This window comes from Medicago sativa, chromosome 6 (assembly GCF_051527215.1).
Source record: "Medicago sativa cultivar Bolivia chromosome 6, Bolivia_mono, whole genome shotgun sequence".
In the NCBI taxonomy this organism is placed as follows: Eukaryota; Viridiplantae; Streptophyta; class Magnoliopsida; order Fabales; family Fabaceae; genus Medicago; species Medicago sativa.
The window spans coordinates 58,352,147-58,378,620 of record NC_140754.1 but is presented as its reverse complement, the minus strand read 5'-3'; the positions used below and the strand labels follow the sequence as shown (position 1 = coordinate 58,378,620).

At 41.0% G+C, this 26,474-nt stretch overlaps 2 protein-coding genes and 1 pseudogene across 2 annotated transcripts; all 3 read right to left on the bottom strand.

Moving 5' to 3' along the window:
* Positions 1-7,596: 7,596 nt before the first annotated feature.
* Positions 7,597-9,520, bottom strand: LOC146915925 (uncharacterized). Its single transcript, XM_085721493.1, has 2 exons — positions 9,356-9,520; positions 7,597-9,303 (listed from the first exon to the last, which is right to left on the bottom strand). The coding sequence occupies exons 1-2, from the start codon at positions 9,518-9,520 to the stop codon at positions 7,597-7,599; spliced, it is 1,872 nt and encodes a 623-aa protein (XP_085577619.1).
* Positions 9,521-10,017: 497 nt separating this feature from the next.
* Positions 10,018-11,847, bottom strand: LOC146915924 (uncharacterized). Its single transcript, XM_085721492.1, has one exon. It carries the CDS (start codon positions 11,845-11,847, stop codon positions 10,018-10,020), a length of 1,830 nt encoding a protein of 609 aa, XP_085577618.1.
* A 12,648-nt stretch (positions 11,848-24,495) lies between these two features.
* On the bottom strand, positions 24,496-26,474 carry LOC146915923 (uncharacterized; annotated as a pseudogene).

Here is a 26,474-nt window from a genome sequence, read left to right as displayed (position 1 = left end):
AATTGTCAGTTAGTATTTGGATGTTTTTCCGACCGATATCACAAGTTTACCTCCATAAAGAGAAATTGAGTTTTCAATTGATTTGATTCCAGAAGCGGAACCAGTGTCAGTAGCACCTTATAGAATGTCACCCTTGGAACTCAAGGAACTAAAATCTCAACTCGAAGAACTTATTCAGAAGCATTTTATCAGGCCTAGTGTGTCTCCTTGGGGTGCACCGGTATTGTTAGTCAAGAAGAAAGATGGCAGTATGAGATTGTGTATTGATTATCGCCAGCTGAATAAGGTGACTATCAAGAACAAGTATCCTTTACCAAGAATTGATGACTTACTAGGTCAACTTAAGGGGGCGTCAGTGTTCTCAAAAATTGATCTCAGATCGGGCTACCATCAGATTCGTATCAAGCCTTCAGATGTGTCCAAGACGGCTTTCAGAACACGTTACGGACACTATGAATTTTTAGTTATGTCATTTGGTGTGATTAATTCTCCAGCAGTTTTTATGGACTATATGAATCGGATTTTTCAGCCATATCTAGATCAATTTGTCATTATCTTCATTGATCACATTTTGGTTTATTCCAAGAACCCGCAGGAACATGCTCAACATTGGAGGATAATGTTGGACATTCTTCTAGAGAAGCAATTGTATGCGAAATTCAGTAAGTGTGAGTTTTGGCTGTCGGAAGTTAAATTTCTGGGTCATGTTATTTCCCAAGGAGGTGTGGCAGTCGATCAGTCGAAGGTAGAGGCCGTTCAAAATTGGACTAGACTGAAAAATGTTTTAGAAGTTCGAAGCATTTTGGGATTAGCTGGTTATTACCGACGATTCATTATGAAGTTTTCCCAGATCGCTTTACCTTTAACTCAACTCACAAGAAAATATGTACCATTTGTGTGGGATGAGGAATGTGAGAAGAGTTTCAGGACTCTGAAGAAGAAGTTGACTCAAGCACCCGTATTAATTATTCTAGATCCGGAGAAGAAATACATTGTGTTTTGTGATGCATCATCCAAAGGACTCGGTGGAGTACTTATGCAAGAAAACAATGTGATAGCTTATGCATCTAGACAGCTCAAGACGCATGAAGAAAACTATCCCACTCATGATCTAGAATTGGCAGCCATAGTTTTTGTTTTGAAGATTTGGAGACATCATTTGTATGGAGCACAATTTGAGTTATTTAGTGATCACAAAAGTTTGAAATACTTGTTCGATCAGAGAGATCTGAATATGAGGCAGAGGCGTTTGGATGGAGTATCTAAAAGACTTCGATTTTGATCTGAAATATCTTCCAGGAAAGGCCAATGTTGTGGCGGATGCGTTGAGTCGCAAGGCCTTAGTTCAAACTGAAGTTATGATGCATGCTTGTAAGTTGTACGAGAAGGTCCGAGACCATAATCTTGAAGCCATAGAGGATGATGACGGTATTTGGTTACACAAGTTAGAAATCTCTTGTGACTTGCGGTCAAGAATTGTAGAAGCACATGAAGTAGATGATGAGTTATGGAATAGAATTGGTCATCCAGAATTTTCTATGGCTTCAGATGGAGCTATTTTGTTCGAAGGAAGGATTTGTGCTCCGAAGGATTCAGAACTTAAAAGGGTGATTTTAGAAGAAGCACACAAGAGTAGTTTCTCAATTCATCCTGGCACTACCAAGATGTATCAAGATTTGAAGAAAGACTATTGGTGGCCTGCTATGAAATCAGATATTGCAGAGTTTGTGGCAAGGTGCATTGTATGCCAACAAATCAAGATTGAACATCAAAGACCAGCGGGTTTGCTACAACTGCTAGAGATTCCTCAGTGGAAGTGGGAGCAGATATCTATGGATTTTGTGGGAGGTTTACCCGTACTCAGAAAGGACATGACTCTATTCGAATGATTGTGGATAGATTAACCAAGTAGGCTCATTTCTTACCGGTTAAGTGTACCTATAAAACATCACTGTATGCAGAATTGTTCATCTCGGAGATAGTTAAGTTACACGGTGTTCCAGTGAGTATCGTGTCGGATGGAGATCCAATTTTCACTTCACACTTTTGGAAGGCTTTTCAAAGAGCTTTAGGGACTCGTTTGAAGCTGAGTACGTCTCATCATCCACAGACCGATGGTCAATCAGAGAGGACTATCCAGACCTTAGAAGATATGTTATGTGCTTGCATTATGGAGGATGGTGGAAGTTGGAATCATCATTTGCCTTTGATAGAATTTTCCTACAACAATAGCTATCACTCAAGTATTGGAATGACACCTTATGAGGCATTGTATGGTAGGAAGGGTAGGACTTCCTTATGTTGGGCCGAAGTAGGAGATAAGAGTATCATTGGGCCATAAATTATTCAAGAGATAACTCTGAAAATTAAATCAATTCAAGAAAAGATGAGAACAGCTCAGAGTCGTCAAAAGAGTTATGCAGACAAGCGGTAGAGACCATTGGAATTTAGTGAAGGTGATCATGTGTTCTTAAAGGTTACTCCCAAATTGGGTTTGAGAGGTGTCTTTAGAACTAAGAAATTATGTCCAAGGTATGTGGGACCGTTTTTGATACTCAAGCGTATTGGACCAGTGGCTTATCAGTTTGCCTAACCTCCAGCTATGTCGGGTTTACATGATGTACTTGCAAAAGAGTATGGTAAGGATACTAGGATTCTAGGGTTTAGACTGATGATTAGATGCCCTGAGAATGCTCTCAAGAGTAGTATTTATAACCTGCTATGGGCTTGGGCTTTGGTTACTTGGTTCCCAAGCAACAGGGGTATTTTTGTATTTTAAAGGTTTACTGGACGGTTTCTAGAAGGTTATTAGGGCGGCGTCTATGAGCAAGCGCGCCGGGGCCTATGAACCCTTTAGGAGGGTACCTGAACCCTTCTGGAGGTTTTGGAGCCTTTCTAAGGGTATTAGGGCCTCCCCTGAGGGCTTCCAGGCCTTTAGGAATATTATGATGGTTCACAGCCCCCCAAGCACGAGTCTTGGGACAAGGCAAAGTGATGCTGATATGAGAAATGGGTTTTTGGAGGTCATTGGGCTTGTTTGGAGGGCTTCTAAGTTTTTAGGAATATTATGACGGTTCACATCCCCCTAAGCACGAGTCTTGGGACAAGGCGAAGTGATGACTCCGCAGAATCATGTCGTGCCATACTTCATTTCGAGAGATTTCTTTACGGTAATTTCAAAGCATCCAGGGAGGACTCAAGGGTAGAGCCACAAACTGTGCACATAGTATCGTACTGAGGCTGTCAGGTAATGTTGTGATAGATCTTAAGGGTGTACGTATCAAGCATTGTTAGTCCATGTAGCCCCCCAAGCACGAGTCTTGATACAAGGCGAAGTGGTTTGTATAGTTTTCGAATATCATTTGGGCGACGTTCGTCAAGGAGACCACGCCAAGGAGGCGGCGTGTTGCGTTTGTTCAACTGGCGCGGACTGTTATTTGAAGGGCGTTGTGTTTTCACTTTTGAGTGTTTCGCATTCCGCAGCTTTCGATGATCGCCACGTGTCACGATCCTACGATGTTTTCTACTGAATCGTTTTCGACACGCTTCCTGAGGTGTCTTCAGCTTTTTAAAATGCTTTTTGGTTTTACGAGTCTGTTTTCATTTCTTCCCTCTGTTCGTTTGCCTCTCCAATGGCCCTCAGGGTTTTATTGCTCCGGCTTTCGAAGATTTTTCCTTCTTCCTTCAACATGTATTCCTTTGATTCTTACTCTTTCTCAATTTTTAGTTATTTTCGCTCTTGTGAGTTTTCAACTTTAGGAATGGTTTGGATTAGAGAGTGTGATGAGAAAGGGAAATTGATTCACCCTACTGACCCATCCAAGAAAGATCAGTTGAGGAAAGAGTGTTTGAGACATGCAACCGGTCCAAACGGGGTTATTGACTGGGACATTTATTATCAAGGGTTACACAGGGAGAAATTGTTCAGTGATTTGTCAAGTTAATCTAGTGCTAGTTCGGGTAGTGATAGTGATTATGTGTTTCTGTCTAGTGAATCTAGTTCTAGTTCGAGCGTTGGGAGATTCATTCGTCTCCGAATCCTTTGTCAGCGCTTGTAGGGAGGGGAACTTCTTCTAGATCGATATGAATGTTTTCTTTTGCTGAAGAAGTGTTAGTAGAAGAGTCGTTGTATGTTGATGTTTCCGCCTTGGATACATTTCGGAGTAAGTTTGATATTTCGGCTACCGGGCGTGAAAAGGACGTCGTTTTGCTGTCTTGTGACCCTGACGAACGTGTTTGCAATCAGGAGATGGGTGAGGGCGATGAGTCTTATTTTATGTATACCGCCGTGCTGGAGGAATTTGGTGTGAAGATCCCATTCACGCCTTTCGAGATGGACGCCTTTCGAGGAATTTGGTTGTTCCCTCAGTATGCATGTAACTTTAAAGAGGAATGGCGAGATACTTTTGTGAGGGTACAAGGGGCCATTGGATGTTCTACTACCTCAGTGCTGGTGGCTGGACAGCCTAAGTTCCCCTGAGATGGACAAGTAATCCCTTAGCGGTGAAAGGGTATGACCGTGAAAGGATGTCTTCCTATGAGTGGCAGCTAGTTCAGTTTTTGGAGAAGGCTCCCCTTACCAACATCCATGATCTCCTGAACAGGGAGGGTGATGATGTTCGCATGGATGCTTATCTGCGTGAGTGTCTTTTCCTGTTTTATTGTTTTTCTTACATTGTTGTTTTGTTCTTGCTGATTATAACACTTTTTGATTATTTTGCAGGAGAGACGATGTCCCTAACTGGAGCTGAGATGAAGAGGTATTTGGCAGAGTTGGAAAAAAGTAAGAATCTGGATGGTTATGTGGCGAGTAACCCGGGGGGCGTGTCCCTGAGGAAGCTGAAGAGGAAGGAAACTGATGCGAAAGGTGATGCTGGAGTTATAGAAGTTGATGATTCCGAGGGTGTTGGTGAAGCAAATGTCCTCGTTCGGGCTGATTCTCCTGTGCCCAAGAAGTCATGGACTGTGAAGGGAAACAAGACAGGAGGAAGTCGCCCTTCGGCGAGTACTGAGGTTGGCGGGACTTCTTTGAACGACGAAGCTATGAAGTCATTCTGGCATTCGGAATTCAACTTCCATCGGTACGTTTGTTGTTTCACTTAGTCCTTTGCTTTATTCTGTTTGCTCGTTTTAGAGAAAGTGTGTATTCCAGCTATTCTTTATGCGAATCGCAACTTGAAAAGTCGTTTTCTAGTGACTTGTAGGTATATGGCGGAGTAAGTGCCGTTCGCGAAGGTTGATGTCGAAGCTGCTGTGAAGGCGAAGATTGGCGATTTGGTGGCGGATGCAGGGACGACATCTCTTCGTGTTTTGTTGATGAGTCATGCCATGGAGCTGAAGCATAGCCAAGTGGAGAAGACGTGCGAAGACGCCGTCGAAGATGTGGAAAAGTGGAAACACAAGGCCACTAGTTTGGATGGGTGCCTGTCAGATGCATTGAAAGAAAATAAGGCTGCGGAGAAGGCTTTGGAGGAAATGAAGCAAGCAAAAGAGGCTGCAGAGAATGAGAGGGACGACAACAAGGTGGCTTTGGATCAATCCAATTTGGCTGTGGATGAAGGAAGGCGTGCTTTGGCCGTTTACTTTGAGAATGGCTTTAGGCGTGCCAAAGAGCAGGTTCTTCTGTTCAATCCAGAGGTTAAGGTGGACGAGCTTGATCCATTTAAGGTGGTTGTTGAAGGAAAGTTGGTAGATGACAAGTGACTTTTTTTTTCTTTTGGAATTACTTTTTGGTTTGTAATTTTAACTTCAGCGACTCTATGAAGCGTCCTTGCGAACAGTGTTTATTACTTTTACATTTGAAGGTGCTAGACATTAAACTTTATTTATGTTATGCTTGAGAAGACTTTTTAGTTGATTGACGCGGTGTGTATGTTCTTCATGTCTTTGTTGTGTTTCTTTTTGGCGCTTGCCATTCGTCCATTTCAATGAGGTTGCCTCATCTTTTTGGTCTGTTTTCGTCAGTGCTTAATTTGATTGTTTAAACTCTTATTCGTGGCGTACTCAAAACTTCTTATAATGGCGATCATATATTGTTTAATTGTTTGGCGACTTACTTAGTTGAACCCGTTTAGGGTGATCGCATAATGTTTGTTTCTTCGGCGACTTATTTAGTCGAACCCTTTTAGGGTGGTCGCATATCGTTGCTGGAGGGTGGTCGCATATTGTTGCTGGCGACTTATTTAGTCGAACCCTTTAAGGGTGGTCGCATATTGTTGCTGGCGACTTATTTAGTTGAACCCTTTTAGGGTGGTCGCATATCATTGCTGGCGACTTATTTAGTTGAACCCTTTAAGGGTGGTCGCATATTATTGCTGGCGACTTATTTAGTCGAACACTTTAAGGGTGGTCGCATATTGTTGCTGGCGACTTATTTAGTCGAACCCTTTAAGGGTGGTCGCATAATGTCTTTTGTTCTCTGTTGTGGCGTCGTCTTTCTATTGACTTCTGTCTGTTCAAAATGACAATAACAAGTAACATAACAAGTGTTTCAGAGGTAGTCATATTTGAAAAGGAGAGGGTGCCTCGTTTAAAACCCCTGCCCTTGCAGCGGAAAAGAGTGCTACCCTCGCCCTGTGTTACTTAATAATTCAACGAGATAATAATAGTCATAGTGGTGGCTCTATGCCATCCTTATTCAGAAATAATTAACTTGCGAAAAAGAAATTACAAATGAGAAATCAACTATAGTAATGGCGTAGATTAGCTATATTCCAGGTGCGGGGAATAGCTTCTCCACTTAACTCTTCCAACTTGTAGGCTCCATGCGAACACTTCTCCCGTACTCTGTAGGGCCACTCCCAATTAGGAAATAGTTTACCTATCCTGGTGGGGGCGACGACTTGTTTTAGGACCAGGTCGCCCTCCTTCATTTCTCTGGGTGCCACCTTAGAGTTGTAGCGGCGAGCTGCTCTTTGTTTGGAGGCGAACTCTCGGATGTGGGCTTGTTCCCTGACCTCGTCGATGACATCCATGCTGACTGCCAGACCTACTTTGTTTGCTTTTCAGAGAAATAATTCGTGAATTCATGTGTCGTGAATGTGAAAGAAGTAAAATTTGTTTTCCTGCATGCAAAATTGTTAGATAAACTAATAATGATATGATACCTTCTTCTGAGAACGTGTCTCGCCGTCAAGTGGGGGTATCTATTTCCACAGGGAGCATGGAGTCCGCGCCGTAAACCATTATGAAGGGCGTTTCCTTGGTTGTGGAAAGTGGAGTAGTGTGATATGACCATAGTACCTGTACTTATGTTGACCATGACGACATTTATTTAAATATAAAGATGTAGTCTTTTTGTAATGTGTTTCGAGATAAATGACTTTAACTTGATAAGATCAGAATGACAACTATACTTACCTCATAGAGTTGTTCCGCCCATAGGCTTTTAGCCGCTTCTAGCTTTCTCTTGATCCCGTTGACAATGACTTTGTTGGCCGACTCAGCCTGCCCGTTAGCTTGCGGATGAATCACTGATGCGAACTTTGTTTGGATTCCAAGATGTTTGCAGAAATCTACCACAATCGAGCTTGCAAACTGAGTTCCATTGTCTGATACTATGCATTTGGGGAGCCCAAAACGACATATGATCTTCTTCTAGTAGAACTTCTTGACCCTCTCGACTGTTATTTTAGCGACTGCTTCTGCTTCGATCCATTTAGTAAAGTAGTCCACGCCCACAATGAGAAACTTCAGTTGTCCTGGGGCGAGGGGAAAAGGTCCGACAATGTCAACCGCCCATTTATGGAAGGGCCATAGAGAGTAAACAAAAGTTAATTCCTGAGCTGGGGTTTGCTTCTTGTCGGAGAATCTTTGGCATTTATCGCATCTTCTAACGAAGTTTGAACTATCTTGGAGCATGGTGGGCCAGTAGTAGCCTGCGCGGAGGAGTTTCGCAGCCAACTCCCGCCCTCCAATGTCGTTGCCGCACACCCCTTCATGTACCTCAAGCAGCACCAACTGGGTCTCGTCTTCACCTAAACAGCGTAACAATGGATTTGTCCGTCCTCGCTTGTAAAGCTTTCCTGATATGATGATGAATTTTAAAGCTCTCTTCCTCACTATCTGTTCTTCTTCGCTACTATTGGGCGTGAATGATCCAGTTAAGTATCTTAGTAGTGGTTCCACCCACCCTTCCTTTCCTTCGGCGACGTGATGCACAGTTTCAGTATTGGTGTTGGGCGTCGCGACTACTTCTTGGATGACGGTTCTGTTGTTGCCTGGTCGTTTGGTGCTGGCGAGTTTGGCTAGTAAGTCGGCCCTGGAGTTTTGTTCTCGTGGCACGTAGACTGCTTCGAAGAAAACAAATCTCTTGGCGAGGTCTTGTACCTTCGCCAGATATTTGACGAGTTGGGAGTCTTTAGTCTGGTATTCGCCTGTAATCTGACTTGTCGCTAGTTGAGAATCACTCTTTTCTCTCAAGTTTTCCGCTCCCATTTCTTGTGCTAAAGTCATGCCAGCAATTAGTGCTTCGTACTCAGCCTGATTGTTGCTCGCCTTGAACTCGAATCTGAGGGATTTTTCTATGAGGATATCATCTGGTCCCTCCAAGATGATGCCAGCTCCGCTACCTTTTAAATTGGAGGAGCCATCAACGGATAAAAGCCACATGAAAGGGGGGTGTTCCTGTGCTGGCGAGGTGAGCTCCACAACGAAATCCGCCAAGACTTGGGACTTGATACTTCCTCTCGGTACAAACTGAACGTCGTACTCCGACAGTTCTATAGACCAGATGACCATTCTTCCTGCTAGATCTGGTTTTCCAAGGACCTGCTTGATAGGATAATCTGACTTCACGACAATCTTATGGCTTTGAAAGTATGGGGGAAGCTTTCTTGTTGTTGTTACCACTGCCACGGCTAGGCGCTCTATCTTTTGGTACCGTAATTCCCTGCCTTTGAAAACTCTACTGACAAAATAAATTGGCTTTTCACCCGCTTCTGAGTCTTCTACCAGAACTGTGCTCATGGAATTTTCTGAAATCGCTAAGTACAAGAAAAGGATGGCGTGCGGGCTCGGTTGTTGAAGGATAGGCGGGATAGACAAGAACTTTTTTATTTGTAGGAAGGCGTCTTCACATTCTGGCGTCCATTCAAATTTATCCTTCTTCTTGATGGACACGAAAAAGGAGAAAGCTTTGTCGCCGGCGCAAGATAGGAAACGGGATAGTGCGACTAGTCGCCCTGTTAGTTGCAGGACCTCTTTGATGCTAGAAGGACTTCTCATGTCAATGACCGCCTGACATTTGTCAGGATTTGCTTCTATACCCCGTCTTGTTAAGAGGAATCCTAAAAACTTTCCCGCCTGTACTCCGAAGGAACACTTAGTTGTGTTCAAACGAATTATACTTTCTTACTTGACCCAAAATTTCTTCCAAGTCGTCAGTATGGCTATGTCCTTCCTTTGTTTTTGCTACCAGGTCGTCAATGTATACTTCTAGATTCCGTCCTATTTGATGGGAGAAAGCCATGTCCATAGACCTTTGAAAACTGGCACCGGCGTTCTTGAGGCCAAACGACATGACTTCGTAGTGGTAGTTATTTGTATTGGTCATAAATGCAGTTTTGAGGGCATCCAGGGGTCCATTCTTATTTGATTGTAACCGGAGTAAGCATCCATGAAACTCAGAGTCTTGTATCCTGAGGCGTTGCCGATTAGATGATTGATATTCGGGAGTGGATAAGGATCCTTTGGGCATGCCATGTTCAAGTTTGTATAATCCACGCACAATCTCCATTTCCCGTTTGCCTTCTTGACGAGAACAGTATTGGCTAACCATGTGGGGTATTTGATTTCACTAATGAAGCGGGTGTCCACTAACTTCTTTACCTCTTCATCTACAGCTCTTCTTCTTTCCTCGCCCATCTTTCGTTTTCGCTGCACGACTGGTTTTACCCTAGGCTTGATGGATAAGTGGTGGCAAGCAATATCTGGATCCATCCTTGGCATTTCGGATGGGTGCCAGGCAAAGAGATCTAGATTCCTTCGAAGTAAATTAACCAGGGCAGTTTCTTCCTCCTAGCTCAAAGACGTGCCAATCTTCGTTGTTTGATGGGCTTCAGGACCGATGGGAACTTCTTTTGAATCCTCCATGGGCTCTATTCGTTCATGTTGGAAATCCTCTCTAGGGTCGAGATCTATCATGTTGACTTCGTGTGTAAGCTCGTTGGTAGATTTCTTCTTAGTCTTCTGCAGGCGCAAGCTGTTGTGGTAGCATTCTCTAGCAAGTTTTTGATCGCCTCTGATGGTACCGACCTTTCCGTTATCCAACGGGTATTTCATGACCAAAAATTTTGTGGATAGGAAGCCGCGCAAAAGGTTGAAAGTAGGGTGCCCTATAATGATGTTGTAGGAACTTGGTGAGTTTACTACGAGATACCGTACGCGAATAGTTTTTGCATGAGATCTGTGGCCAAATGTTGTCTTGAGAGTGATGTAACCCCTGACGTGGACATGCTCGCCCGTGAATCCCGCCAGCGTTCCTTTGAAAGGTTGCAGTTGTTCTGGGTCTAATCCCATTCGATCAAATGTGTCGTAGTAAAGGATATCAGCAGAACTTGCCAGGTCTATTAACACTCTCTTCACATCCCACTTGAAGATTTGTAACGTGACAACCATGGGATCATCGTCGTGTGGTACGATGTCTTTGTAGTCTTTAGCAGTAAAGGATACATCAAGCTCATGCTCCGGGACCTGCTTTTCATATTCTTGGCATATCATTACCTGCCTTACATACTTTTTGCGAGATGAGCTCGACTCTCCTCCTCCGAAGAACCCGCCAAAAATCGTGTTTAGTGTGTGCCTCTTTTCTTCCGGCGCCCCCTTCTTTTTGTCCTCCGTCTTGTGTCTGTTTTCATCCCGCCGGTCTTGGGTGTATCCCCTTAGCTTACGACTCTGTATTAACTTTTTGATTTCCCGACATAGATGTATGCATGAGTCAGTGTCATGACCCTTTACCCTGTGGTATTTGCACCATTTGTCCTTGTCGGCTCCCATGGTGTTGAATCGCGGTGGAGGCGGGTCTGGGATCAACTTAGTCTTGTAGATTTCATTCATGATGCGTTCTGGTCTTGTGTTCAGGGGAGTGAAGTTTTCCAGGCGTGATCTGTAGGAATAAGGCGCGTAGTTTCGCCTTTCTGTTCTTTGGTAAAGGACTCGGTCTATGTTTGAAGGTGGTTGATAAGGTCGCCGCTCCGAATTATTGGATGCCCGCTCCTTGGCGTCCCTCGCCTTCTTCACTGCGTTTCTTTCTTCACCTTTGATGTAACAATCTGCCCTAGCGATTATTTCTTCCATGGAATCAGTGGGCTTTTGGGCTAGTGACTCGTTGAACTGTCCTGCCCTGAGGCCATTCTGGAAGGCGCCTACAAATACCTCTTGGTTAGGATTAATTACCTTTATAGTTGTGTCGTTGAACCTCGCCAGGTAGTCTCGGAGAGATTCGTTGTGCCCCTGTCGAACGTTGAAGAGGCTGGTGGCAGGAACTTTGCGATGGCGACTTGCAGAGAACTGTTGAATAAGCTTTCTTGTCATGTCCGGATAGCTGATGATGGAGAAGCGTGGGAGATTCATGTACCATCGTAAGGCGGCGTCAGAGAAGGTATCGACCAACAACTTGCACTTGAGGGAGTCTGGGGCTCCGACTACGGCCATGCGAGTGTTGAAGGCCGTGACATGCTCTATAGGATCGCTCTTCCCGTCGAAGACGGAGAGGTGGGGGGGCTTGAAGTTTTCCGGGACTGGTGCTCCCCAAATCTCGGCGGACAGAGGTTGGGGTTCTGGGTCGTTCATCTCGCCGTGGTTTGACTCGTCTCTTTCTTCTTGCTGCTTCTGCTGCATGGTTTCCATTGAAGCCAGCAGAGTGTCGTTGTGCTCCTTTAGCTGAGAGACTCTAATTCTTCATGTGTTGCCATGGTGAATAGGCTTTTCTCTAGGCCGTACGTGAGGTGCGACCTAGGTATGATGGATAAGATTTCCGAATCGTAAAGAGGTTTACGATTTGGAGTGTTGGTTTAAGGATCGTGGAATCGCAAAGTGCGATCCTAGAAAAACGTGGTCCTGGTTTGTTTTACCTTTTCCCACAAACGGCGCCAACTGTACTTGCAAAAAAGTACGATAAGGATACTAGGATTCTAGGGTTTAGACTGATGATTAGATTCCCTGAGAATGCTCTCAAGAGTAGTATTAATAGCCTGCTATGGGCTTGGGCTTTGGTTACTTGGTTCCCAAGCAACAGGGGTATTTTTGTATTTTAAAGGTTTACTGGGCGGTTTCTAGAAGGTTATTTGGAGGGTACCTGAACCCTTCTAGAGGTTTTGGATCCTTTCTAAGGGTCTTAGGGCCTCTACTGAGGGCTTCCAGGCCTTTAGGAATATTATGACGGTTCATACGATGTGTTTCATGTATCCCAATTGAAGAAGTACGTACCTGATCCTTTCCAACCAGTCGAACTAGATTCTATAGAGTTGAAATCGGATTTGACATTTCAGCCGGAACCAGACAGGATAGTAGACCGTGATGTCAAGTCTCTCAGAAACAAAGAGATTCCTATAGTAAAGGTAGTATGGAAAGGTTCGTCGGATGGTGAAGCTACGTGGGAACTAGAATCAGAGATGTTAAACCAGTATCCGCATTTATTTTCAGGTAAATTCTAAATTTCGAGGACGGAATTTTTCTAAGGGGGGTAGAGTGTAATACCCCGTTTATCTATGTTGCGAAATAATACCTGTTAATGATAAAATGCGCGCGATTAAGATTAGGGGTGAGCGTGAGGAGTATTTAAGGGATTTAGGTCCCAAAATATTCATTTTGTTACCAAATTTCCCTCTATAGGTTTTGTCTCAACTCTGCTCTCTTCCCTATCTAGAAAAAAATCAGCCCTCAATCTCCCTCCAATCCATTCTCTCTTTGTGTTATCTCCTTAGGCTAGCATCAATGTGAGGAATAAGTTATTCTTGATGGAAAATCACTAAGGGAACTTGAAGCAAGCTATCTCCTTTTGATCTCTACAACTTTAGGGTTTTGGTTTGAACATAGAAATACTTGTGTATCACTTCCTTTGGTACAAGGTGAGTTCTTAGATAGTTAACCTTCCTTGGGTGTGGATTACTTAGTGTGGAAGTTATGATTTTGTGCAGATTTTATTAGTTGTGCTTTTAGTACCCTAAAGCCAATTCATGATGATTACTTGTTAATATTGCCATGGAATATGTTTATAATTGTTTCTATATGTTGCTGGATGTTTTGGTGCATTGCAGGAACCATTAGGATGAGTTTTGGGTCAAAAATTGCAAATTTTGCACCACAGACCCGAAGAAACTCGCTATTAGCAAAATAATTTCGCAAATAGCGAAATTCTTGAGCCAAGCCCAGAAGAAACTCACTCCAGGGTCGCTAATACCAAAACCTTCTGGTTTGCCAGCAAGTTTTTTTGGCTTGTTGGCTCCTTGTAGGGACAGTGGTGCATTCCGAAGCTTCCCTTTCAGTGTTTTACAACTTCATAACCCTAAAACATCATCGAGGCAATGCACATAACATCAAACGATTCCTGAATCAAAAATCATGGCAATCTTAGCATAATTATCAAGAACGACATATGAGAATTTGTACTCGAATCATGATGGGGTAGAGATGAATTAAGCAAGGAAAAAAACATAGAGCCTCGACATAGCTTGTCGAGAATAGAACATCATCATAGGATCGATGTATGATAGAATGTGATGCGATTATATATCTTATTCACAAAGAATGTTTAAACAACATGTAGGTACCGTGTTGTTTACACTGATTTTTGGTAAACAATCGCTGGTTTAAAAATAGTTACTTGCAAGATCAACCAGTAAATCTTAAGAGCATATTTGTGCTTCTTTATATAACTTCCGATAAAGATTTGTATTGTTCTTTGAAGAACTTTAAGTAAATGAAACAAGTAAAGTAATCGAATTCAACCCAGTTGAATTCAATCGAAATCCGTTTAAGTGAAATAACTTTGAATTGCTCAAAAGAAACAAGTAAAATGTAAAAACATTTAAAGAGACAAATGTAAATTGCATTGATTGAATGTAAATTGATACACAGATTCATACATTGCAACTTGTAACTCGTTTCTCGCTTCCATACGGATAATTTGAGTGTAAGTTTTGTATGATTGAATTGTGACCCCTTTTTCATCAGAAAAACTACTATTTATACAAATAGAAATAACTACCTAAATTCGAATTCAAACTTATAACTATAGAAAACTAACAAGTCTTATCTATTAAATTTGAATTTCGAACGCGCCTCTTTGGAGATGTCTGTTGCTTGCCTTTATTCAAAATAACCGTCCCTCGATAAATTTCGTCCATCGAACTGAAGCACGTGCTCCCAGCAAGTCCAACTTCGATAAAACTTGAGAACAATTCTTTGTTTCTTCGATGATAAGGTCAATTCTCTTTGACTGCATTTAATGATAGCCTTTAAAATTATAGGCTAACAAATTGCCCCCCAGAAACTTCATTGTCGACTCATCTTATTGATAGGGAGAGAAAGATGTTTCTGACTTTGATGAAATATACTTCAGTTTGTTCGACATTTTGAACTTAAATGACGTCATCCGTTCAGGGAAACAATTCAAAAAGTAAGATTTTGGTGTCCCCACCTTAATTAGTGGGCCACGTTCCAGTTATTGGGAACTACTTTGTAGAAAACTGTCAACACAAGATGTTGACACATGTCTAGATCAAAAGGCTATAAAACATAAAAACTTTACCTTTACCTTTCCAAACTTTTCCCTTTTTACTGTTCAATCTTCTTCTTCAAAAAAGGACCAAGAAAAACCCTTTTTCAAAACTTCAACTTTTCCAGAAAAAGTTACACCATTCCATTTGCCTTTCTATTTGACAAACACTTCTAACCATGACGAATGCAGAAAGCTCCTCCTCAAAATCTGCTAATCGTGATGAACCTATTAATTTTTCCAAGGAATTTTCCGTTGGTGCTCCTGTGTTCACTGAAGAACCAGACATCAAAGAAGCTGAAGAGAAAATCTGGAAATCCCAGGTAATTATCTCTTGCCCTAAATCACCATATGCATTATTAGGGCCGCTTCCAATAGACAAAGAAACCCCAAAAGGTCTTAGTGTTGTTTTCCCATGTCTAGAAGAACAACCACTCTTAATTTTTACCAAAGGTCCATACGACTTAAGTTTCTTGAAGTCTAAGTTCAGAACGGAGCCAAAAATTGGTGAAAATGACCCTTACATTGGCTGGTTAGATAAATTAGAAAGGAAAAAAGGTCAATTTTGGAAAGACATTGGAATCTTTGACCTTATTCAGCTGTCTAGGCAGGGACCTAAGTACCATAATGAATTGTTAATTGTTGCCTTACATTTTTGGAACCCTTCAACAAACAGCTTACATTTGAAATGTGGTATGCTTACGCCTACTCTGCTTGACGTCGTAGGCATAACTGACCTTAAACCTACTGGCCAAACCTTTGATCCTGATGGCCATCAGTCAGAATTCTCTTTTGATTTTACCAGGCCTGCTTATGGTAACATTGCCATAGACCATCATGACACTTCGACTACCGAAGTTTCTGACACAGAACATATTGCCTTTTTAACTTGTTGGTTATCCAGGTTTATTTTCTGTTCAAGGTCTATCCAGATCCCTAAGAAATTAACAACTTTAGCCATTCAACTACATGAAGGCAAAAACATTTGCCTAAGCAAACTTATTTTAGGATCTCTGTATGAAAACCTGAACCAAGCAGTGATCAATATTAAAGAATACTCATCTCAAGGAAGCCTAATTATTCCTGGTCCTATATGGTTGTTTCAATTGTGGCTCTTGGCCACTTTTAGGACAAAACTGGCTGTTACACTTCCTACTCGTCTTAAGAAAGCATATGAAGATAGCCCTATCGAAGGCATAGGTCTGGCCATGCTCCAATATGGCAATGGGACTTCTCAAGATTTATTCTCTATTGCTTTTAATGCCCTTCTAGAGTGTGATACTTTCACTCCTGCTATGGCTCCATTTACAGTCAGACTTCGAGGACCAGCTTGGTTCAAGAAAGAATTTCCAGCAACTTTTATCGAGGATGAGGCAGAAACTAACGCCATTTGGGAAGCCTACTTAACTCCCACACTTTTGTCTAGCAGGCTCACCGCTGGTGGTCCTTATGGATTATACGGCTACCAGGCAAACCATGTTGCTAGACAATTTGGGTTAGTTCAGCCTAGGCCTACTTCTTTGTTCTAAAGCGTAGATGACGTGAAGCAACCAATGATAAAACACCCTTGGAGGTCAGCTTTACGCAAAGTTGAGAAACGAATGCTTGTTTTCAAGCCCATTTCATTTGCTTTATCTACTTCATGTACTGAGGCATTCTTTCGATGGTGGCGAGACTATTATAAGCGCCAGACCAATCTAGTGAATACTGATCGAATGCTCCCTCAACTAATTCTTGCTTTTACCACTGTGCAGAACAGGAAAAAGAAGAACAAAGGTACGCATATTCGAGAAATTCAAGCTTTTCTGAAATATTTCCAAACCACTTATGACCCTTTGCATTTAAAATGGACAGTTAATTATGCTACCCAAACTTTAAGGGATAAAATTTATGATAAACTTCCTTCGATGAAATTTCCACCCTACACTCCCAGTAAATATCTTTTTGCGTTACATTTTAAAATGAAATTCCCGCCGTTGCCAACTAGTAAATTGGCGTTGGCCTTTAGGCCACCATATACAAAATGGCTACGTTGTATTTCTTCACTGGAAATGAAACAACAATTAATAAAGAAAGATGAGGATAAAGTGACTGCATCGAAATGTGATCTATACACTTTTAGAGGTCATCTTGGCTTAGACCTTCCTCACATTCGAATCACTTTTCCGATAGGAATAGGTATGACATTATCAATCAATTTTTAAGAAAGAACAAGCAATTTAGAAAGAAAAAACTATTGGCACTTATCTTGTATCCTGTCTTGCAGCTATTACCTTAGATTCCAAAGATGGAGGCGAAATTGATGATGAAGATGTCCCGAAGCCATCGAGGTCAAAATCAGGGAAAACATCAAAGAAGAAAAAATCATCGAAATCAGAGAAGAAATAGATTGCACCCTCCCTTGAACCATCTCCCAAGGAGACCGGAGATCTTGGTCCTAAAGATCACGTAAGTCCTATTCATCTTGATCTATCTTCAAGTATTACTTTATGTGATAATCTCTTATTGCTAATATCTTTTCAGCCTGACTCTACTTCTGGGGCCATCGAAGTCACTACGACTTCAGAAATGCCAAAAACCAAAGATAGCCGAAGGAAAAGGAAGCATAAAGTTCAAGAGATTACTGTTGAGATTACACATACCGAGGGGTCTCTAGTCAAATCGAGCCTAAAAAGGAGAAAACAAAGTCACAAGAATTCAAATCCTAACAGCGCTCAATCTTGTGTAGGCGACAACGTATCGAAGGTAATCTATCGATTTAATGCCATATTTAACATATTCTATTATTTTAACAACCCCTTATTACATTCATTTCTTCTTTCAGGGTATCGAACATGGCATTGTTGATACATCTCAATAGGGTCAACTTTTCTCAACTGATAAAGAAATTCCAACTCCAATTGTTGAGGAAGAGGAGGGCGTTGAGACTAGCTCTCCGGATGTCGTTGTCACTTCTCCCAACCAACTATCAAAAAAACATGACGAGGGTTTAGCTCTTGACAAGTTGATTGAGGAAGAAAGGCCAGTTCTTGAGAAGAACGCCTCTGATCACATCGAGCCTTCATCGAAGAAAGTTACGTCTCTGGCCAATTTAGATTTGGCGGATGCCACCATAAGCCAAGAAGAACTTGATCATCTTGAACAAGAGAACCCTCTAGACGCCTTTGCTTTCTTGATGAAGAATGACGCACTTTTCTCGAAGAGTAGCGGTAAATCTTTGAATGTTTCCACTGATGTTCCGTCAGAGACATCAAAAGAAAATCTCTTAGCAGAATTTCGAGACGAAGTCTTGAAAGTCAATTTATTGGAAGCTATCGAACAAGATGAGAGCATTATTGATGAAGTAAAAGGATTGCTTCCCAAACTGTGCGAGCTTCCTTCTGGCTCTAAATTCCAGAACCTCTCTCAAGAGTTAGGGCCTCTTCTTGATAACATTAATCAAAGTTTTCAAGAAAAGAAATCTGATCAAACCCAACTCGAGGAGCAAACGCAACGCTGCGATAAGCTTTTGGCAGATATTTCCGTATTCAATGTCAAATTTGAAGCCTTTCGACAAGAAACTCAAGTTATTCAACAAAAGGTGGGAGAGATCGATGCTGCCATTGCAAAATACAAGGCAGAAATCCAAGCATTGGAAACCCAAAAGACCAACCTCTTAGACAAAGAAAAACTTATGAAACAAGAGGCTCATGTTGTCCTTCAAAAGGCCAGGGAATCACAACAATCTCGACAGCAAATACAAACCCTCACTGAAAATTGCAGTGCTCTCGATGGAAAGCTTTCAGAATTCAAGAGCCAACTCGACAAACTTTTGTCTGACTTTGTCATTTAGTACAAATATTCTTGTAATAATTTTCCTTTTGAAACATTTTGTTCTTTATTTTGTATTTCATGACGGTATCCCTACCATTTAAATGGCATTAACAATTTTATTTCTTAACAAAAAAAAATCACTTGCCAAATTTATTGTCTTTAAAATATTACCAAAATACTGTCCAGGAACAAGTTTCAAGAAAAATAATGATGAGAAGCTAAAAAGTTCCTTTTGTTTAACCAAACAAGTTAAACTTGTCTAGGAAACCGTAAAAACTTTCTTGTCAATTATGATTTTAGAGGAAAATAAGTAATAGTAAATAAATAAACTTTACAACTTCCCTCTTTTTCCAAGGCAAATCTGCAGTTATCAAAGCCACGTGTATGCATCTGTAAAGGCTTAAAAAACCATAAGAAATAACCCCCTCAACTTCTACCTTCATTATAAATATCAAACTTCTCTTGAAAGTTCTATCATCTTCTTCCCATTTCCATTTCTTTGCAAACTTTTTCAAACTTTCTTTCAAGTTTTTTTTTCTTTCAAAAAAATGGATTTTCTGGGTGATGATCTCCTCATCAACATAGCTGCGAGGGTTGCTAAAAACAGTATGTACGACCTCTTTTATTTCCAAAGAACCAACAAATGGCATGCAGTTCTTTGTAGGGATCCCATTGACACCAAATCTTTTAGAAACGACTGCATTCGTCTTCTTACTGACTTGGAGCCTTCCCATGAGAAACTTGATTTCATGTTGCGTTTAAGGAACCATGGCAATCCTATGTTCTGCCTCATTCGATGTTCTCAACAAATGTTGCATGAAACACTAAATCTTGGTACCATAGACCGTTTACTAAAGAACGCTGCTCCTTTTAAGAGTGCTGAATATTTCCAACTCCTCTTAAGGGCTCTTGGTCCACCTCCTTTGGACTATGAGGGACTCCTTGAGGATTTCAGGGAGCATTTGATGACCAGGCAAATGGAGCGCTATCGACTGGACATTCTTGGGGGCAGTACTCCTTTCAGATTCCGCTGTACTTGGTACAGGAGAGCCATGCCTGCAGGCCTATTGCGTCGACAATTTTGCAACAACTGGCTTAACTGCCTAGGAGACGGGAGAGCAGGACACTATCGTGGCTTTCTACCTGCTGCCGATGAAGATTACAGCTTTCACAACTTCTGCATTGATTGCCGCCTTGATATCGAAGTTTGATGGTTTATCGAAGTCTTTGGCATGAATCACCAGTGGTAGATTCACTAGTCTGTCGTTGTTTAAACTTTAATCTTATCTAGTTTGTTTTGTTTGCACTTTTTTTATGGTTAGTTTATCCATTTTGGGACTTATGATGTAAACTGCCCGTTAGTTGGCACTATCTTTTAATGCCATCTTTCATTTTCTATTTTAAACTATTCTTGTGCAATTTTAATTTCTTGCAACATCGGTTTATATTTTTTCAAATATTTTCCGTTTATGCGCATAACTCTTTGATCATCATTTAATTCTTTAATTTCATACGCATTATTCGAAAATACTTTTCCAATTTCCCATGGACCTTCCCAACTAGGAGACCATTTCCCCAACACTCGACTTTTCTTGTCGATTGGCAGAATAACTTTTCGTACCAAGTCTCGTTGAGCAAAAAGTTTTGACTTGACTTTCTTATTATAAGCTTTCGCTATCCTTTCTTTTTGCTTTGTAAGAATTTCTAGTGCCATCAATCTTTCTTCGTCTAGATCCACTAATTCATCCAGAATCATGCTCCAATAATGATTCGTTGGAATCTTAAATTGTATTTGGACTCTAGTTGATTGAAGCAAAATTTCGACTGGCAAGACAACGTCGTGGCCAAATGTAAGCCTATAGGGTGTAGTATTTGTCGATTCTTTGGGAGAAGTTCGACATGCCCACAAAGCTTCACCAAGAAATTCATGCCAATTTTGGAGTTTACGCTTGGCTTTCCTTTTAACTATCGAAATAATATTTTTATTTGCTGCTTCAACTTGACCATTGGCTTGAGCATAATATGGTGTAGAAGTTAATAACTTGAAGCCTGTACTTTCAGCAAACTTTACCATCTTTCGACCAGTAAACATAGATCCTTGATCTGTAGTGATAGTTTCAGGAATGCCAAACCTGTATATGATGTATTTTTGAATGAAACTCATCACTTCATCCTGTGTAACTTCCTTTAGTGGGATTGCCTCTATCCACTTAGTAAAGTAATCTATCCCTACTAAAATATATTTGTGGCCTTTCGATGATTTAGGTTTTACTTCCCCAATCACATCCAAAGCCCAACCTCTGAATGGCCAAGGTTTGACTATCGAGTGTAGTTCACTTGCTGGCACACGTTGGATTCCAGCGTGCTCTTGGCACCCTTGGCAACCTTTGGCAAATTCTATGCAATCTTTTAGCATGGTTGGTTAATATAGTCCTTGTCGAAATAATAGCCACTTCATCTTATGGCCCGCTTGATGCGTACCACATGCTCCACTGTGAGCATTGGAAACGGAAAGATATGCCTCAGTTTCTCCAAGACATTTAAGTAAAACTCCTTCTGGAGTCTTTTTGAACAAATCGTTCCCCACAATCATGTAACTCAAAGCTTTATATTTTATTTTTCGACAAGTTGTACCATCGGGATTTTCCAGATAATTAACAATGGGCTTTCGCCAATCATCATCAGATAAATTGTTAACAACCAAAATTTCGACCAAGTTCGTACCTTGTACTTGTCTATGAGATGCTTCCATGCCCCCAAATTTTGGTGTTGACAATTCTCCAGGGAGAGATTCTGTCGAACTGCACTTATTCCTGATCTCGATGGGTTCCTGTTCTTGATCTTTTGAAACTTTATACCTAGAAGCTTCTTGAGCAAGGTCATTTGCTTCTTGGTTTTCCATTCGGGGAATGTGTTTTATTTTAACATGGACAAAACGTTTGAGCAACGCATTTGCTATGGAGAAGTAGAGAATTAAACCTTCCTTGACGCATTTGTATTCCTTGGTCAATTGTCTCAACACTAATTCTGAATCTCCTTTAATTTCGATGTTTTTTGCCCCCAGTTCGAGTAAGATCACTAAACCGGTAATTAAGGCCTCATATTCAGCCTCATTATTGGAACAAAATTGATTAATATGAAATTTATATTTAGTGATAGTGTTGTTAGGCGAAACAATCACCATCCCAATCCCGATGCCATTTTTATTACTAGACCCATCGAAATACAACTTCCAACACTGGTTCTCGATGCCCCCAGGCACTGGTTCTTCTACCGAATGATCAGCAATAAAATTAGCCACAATTTGGCCTTTAACGGACTTCAAAGATTGATAAGTCAATGAATATTCCGTAAGTGCTAAAGCCCTTTTTCCCACTCTGCTATGCAAAATAGGTTTTGACAACATATGTTTAATTATATCGAAATGAGACCAAACACAAACATCAAAAGGCTTTATATAATGCTTAAGTTTTGTACATGAGAAATACAAACAAAGACATAATTTTTCACTGGGGTGGTATCTTGTTTCAGCATCATTCAATACCCTACTAAGATAATAAATGGCTCTTTCTACGCTATCTTCATCCTCTTGAGATAACATATTTCCCATAGTACTTTCAGATGTTGCTATATACAATTTCATCTTTTTATCTTTTAAAAGAGATGACAAAATAGGAGGATTCATCAAATAAGATTTAATCTCATCGAAAGCCTTCTGGTGCTCTGGTTCCCATTTGAACACATCTTCCTTCTTCAGGCGAAGTAGTGGCGCAAATGTTTGTGTCCTGCCACTTAGGTTTGATATGAACCTTCTAAGAAAGTTGATCTTTCCCAACAAAGACTGCAACTCTTTCTTGGTCGAAGGGACTTTAGTCTCCATTACTGCTTTGGTTTTGTTTTGATTGATTTCAATCCTCTTTTTGTGGACAACAAAACCTAAAAACTCACCTGCACAAACACCAAATGCACATTTCAATGGATTCATTTTTAATCCATATTGCCGCATTCTTTCGAATGACCGACATAAATGATCTAAGTGCCTATCTTCTGATGAAGATTTCACCACAATGTCATCGATGTAGACTTGCATAAAGTCTTCTATGAAGTCATGAAACATCGAATTCATTGCTCTTTGGTATGTAGCACCAACATTTTTTAGGCCAAATGGCATCACTAGCCATTCATAACAGCCTAATGCCCCCAGGCATTGAAACGCTGTCTTAGAAATATCTTCTTCAGCAATAAAGATTTGATTGTAGCCTGAATAACCATCAAGAATACTTTGATATTCGAATCCTGTTGCTGAATCTACTAGCATTTCTGCTACAGGCATGGGATATTCATCTTTGGGAGCAACGAGATTTAAATCTCTGAAGTCAATGCAGACTCTTATTGTCCCATTTTTCTTTTTAACAGGCACTACATTTGCTAGCCAATCTACATACCTGGATGGTCTGATGAAACCGTATTTCAAGAGTCTTTCGATCTCTTCTTTAATCTTTGGAAAGATTTGTGGCGCAAACCTCCTGGGAATCTGTTTCACTGGTTTTTTATCTAGTCGAATTGGCAATTTCAACTCTACCACTTTTCGATCTAAACCAGGCATTTCATTGTAATCCCAGGCAAAACAATCTTTGTATCCTTTTAGAAGTTCAACTATTCGATCTTTGAACTCTTTGGGAATCTTTGCGCTCACATAAGTGGGTCTTTTGACGGAGCCATCTCCCAAGTCTACTTCGTCGAGAGGATCTTGCGCCTTCATCTTAACAGTAGAACCCATATGATCTTCTTCGAAGCCCAAAGGTTCGTCATCATATATGCAATCCAGTTTTTGGTCTTCAAGAAGGTCATCAGTAGCATCTCCTACCAGAGTTTCGATCACCTCTTTTTGTGAAATTTCGGCCTTTTTAGCCATTTTGAATTGAGTTTCGGCCACGTAGGCCGTAATTTTATCCCAAACATTGGGCTTAATCATGGATCCCTTTTCGATATCTCACCCTTTTCGTGAGATTGCATACTCTATCGATGAGGTCGTCAGTAACCTTCCTGTATGCTGAAGTTCTGGTTCTAAGTACATCTTCCTCTTCTAGGGGAGCTTCTCTAGGATTTACCATTATGTAATCATGATCCATAAGCTCTCGTTCCCATAAAAAACCATCTGGATGCAGTTTCATAGTGCACACTTCATCTTCAGAAACTACATATTTGGGACCCAAAGTCCCAACTGGAGAAATGTTTGCAAGTTGTTTATCGAAGTTCTTCTTGGTGATGGTATTGACTTCAGCCAAAAAATAACTTTGATTAACCTCTACATTTTCTACCAAACCATCTTCTCTCTAGATAGCTATCCTTTGATGCACAGTAGATGGCACTGCCCCCACACCATGGATCCATTCCCTGCCTAATAACACATTGAAGTTAGCCTTAGACGGGACTATCATGAACGTAGTTGGTCTTTTCACACTCCCAACTATCGAATCCACTTCGATAGCCCCACGCGAATTGCCAGTTGTTCCTTCATAATTAGTAAGAACTATGTTATGTGGTTTCAAATCAGAATCAACAAGTCCAATTTTTCCTAAAAAGGATTGGGGTATCAAATTCACTGTAGCATCTCCATCTACCAAAACTTTATTTACTCCCACACCATTTATCTTGGCTTGGATAAATAAAGGATTAAGGTGATGCATCATCGAGACATCAGGCCTCTCGAACACTGCATGTTGATCTTCGACACAACCATTGTTCATAACATAATAGCACAATGGCTTGTGTATAGCCATTTCTTCAGTGAAATCACTTTCCACTTCATTAACCTCAGAGGGCACATCATATTCAACCGGCAATATTGACACAACATTACACACTATGTCGAGACTTGGGTCAGATTCAGAGAAATTTGAAGTCATTTCTTCATCCTCCTTTGGAAGATCTTTTTTCAAAGTTGATAAAGGGGGAAATATTCTTTAAGTGGCTGGTCTTTTGACCATTTCGAAAACAGTTTCTTGTTTTTCTTCCTTTTTCTCAACATTAGTGATGTCTTTCGAAGCACTTGCCTTTTTCTGGCGTTGATACCTTCGCCATTGTGTTTTGGTCATGGGGTTTTTTCCCTTGTAATTATTGTTGTAGGCATACTTGCTGGAATTCGATGTCTCCTGCTGATGAGACGTTGTGGCCACTCTTTTCACCCATTTCGTTGGTGGGGCGGAGTAACCAAATTTCTTGCCCCCAGAAAAGAACCAAGTATCTGTAGGAACCTTCGAACAAGGATTAAAAGTTTTCCTGTTATTTTTGCCTGGATTTTTCTCTAAGGCTTTCATCTTATAAGGAACCCCTCGTTTGTCGAAACCAAATTTTGGACGGTTATCAACCCAACCGTCTTTGCGCTTGGCTTGGGGTCGAAATCCCTCGACAGATTTTGCAGCTTCTTTGTCGAAAAATGCACTGCATCTTGGACAGAGCATGGCATGTGCATTGGAAATTTTGCATCTGTTGAGAAAATCGATTAAATCTTCCTCAGCCTTTGGATATGCCACTTTCATTTTTTCAGCAAAATGGTCTTCAGTAACCATTGCATTTTCAGACTGATGGTCTTTAGTAGCCATCTCCTCGTCAATTTTTAAATTTTCATTCGAGACTGGGGCCAAGGAAGGGGATTCAGTGCCAAACTCCTCAGAGATATCTACCATGTTTATGGCGACCACATCGGCATACGTTGAATCAGCTTTCTTCAAAGGATCTGCATCAAGTTACAGTGGCTGTTTGGTCTTATCTCCAAACTTCAACCTTCCCTCATCGAGAGCTGTTTGTACAGAATCCCTGAAACGAGTACAACGAGATAAGTTATGGCCTAAAAATCCATGGAATTTACAAAATCCTCTTTTCTTTCTTTGTTCTAAAGGAGGTAGTTTCATGTTTTTTGGCACTAATATTATGCCATCTGCTACTAAGAGATCAAAGACCTCTTCACATTTAGAAACATCAAACATATATGTTTTAGGGGGTATTTGTCATTTTTAGGCTCTTCGGGATTTTTCCCATTCGATGGCCTTAACAATTTGCATATGTAAGGCAGTCCATCTTTTAGTTCTGCCAGATTAATCTCGTTTTCTTCGACAGTATCGGATCCTCAATCGAATTCGGGATCGCTGTCTCCTGCATCTACATAGGCGACTTTTTCCTTTTTAGGGAATTTGTTCGTCCGGGCTTTTTCAGCTTTAAGCCTTTCGACTTGTCGGACTCTATCCGCTAATTGTGCCATGTCTCTAAGATATTGGGTATCCAATTTCTTTCGAACAGAGTAATCGAGACCACAAGCAGCCATTTCGACCAATTCATGTTCGGGCACTGAAGTAAAACATCTGGCCTTAAGAAGACGGAATCTATTCAAATAATCATCTATTGATTCATGCGTCCTTCGTCGAACGCTGGCCAGTTCCTTCAAACTAATTTTAGACTGGCCCATATAAAATTGCTCATGAAAAGCCTGTTCTAATTGATTCCAACTATAAATTGAATGAGGAGGCAAAGTAGTGAACCAAGTAAAAGCATTTTTCGTCAAAGAACTTGGAAAATATTTTAATTTCAAGTTTTCATCGTTTGCCATTTCACCTGCCTCCATCAGATATCGAGCAATATGTTCGACTGTTGACTCATTGGTTTGCCCAGCAAACTTAGTAAATTTGGGGACTTTCCAATTCCTTGGTAAGTCAGTCTCTAAAACATATTCAGATAAACCTGACACAAAATTTGGCCTATGTAAACCCATATTAAAACCATTATGGGCCAACAAAGTCTCGACAACATTCGCTATATTATTATGGCCCTCATAATTGTTTCGACGGGCTTGCATGACCACTTGGTCCGCATCTTGGTGCCTGTTCACCAATATTGGTGCCTTTTCCGGTTCTTCTAGCATATGTGCCAGTGCATTTGGCGGTTGCAT

Excerpts from the sequence above, each read along its gene's own strand:
- LOC146915925 (XM_085721493.1), bottom strand. The coding sequence starts at position 9,520 with ATGTCGTTTGGCCTCAAGAACGCCGGTGCCAGTTTTCAAAGGTCTATG. Across the intron at positions 9,304-9,355 it reads TGGAAGAAATTTTGGGTCAA|GCGGGAAAGTTTTTAGGATT; the intron begins GTAAGAAAGTAT and ends TTCGGAGTACAG.
- LOC146915924 (XM_085721492.1), bottom strand. The coding sequence starts at position 11,847 with ATGGAAACCATGCAGCAGAAGCAGCAAGAAGAAAGAGACGAGTCAAAC.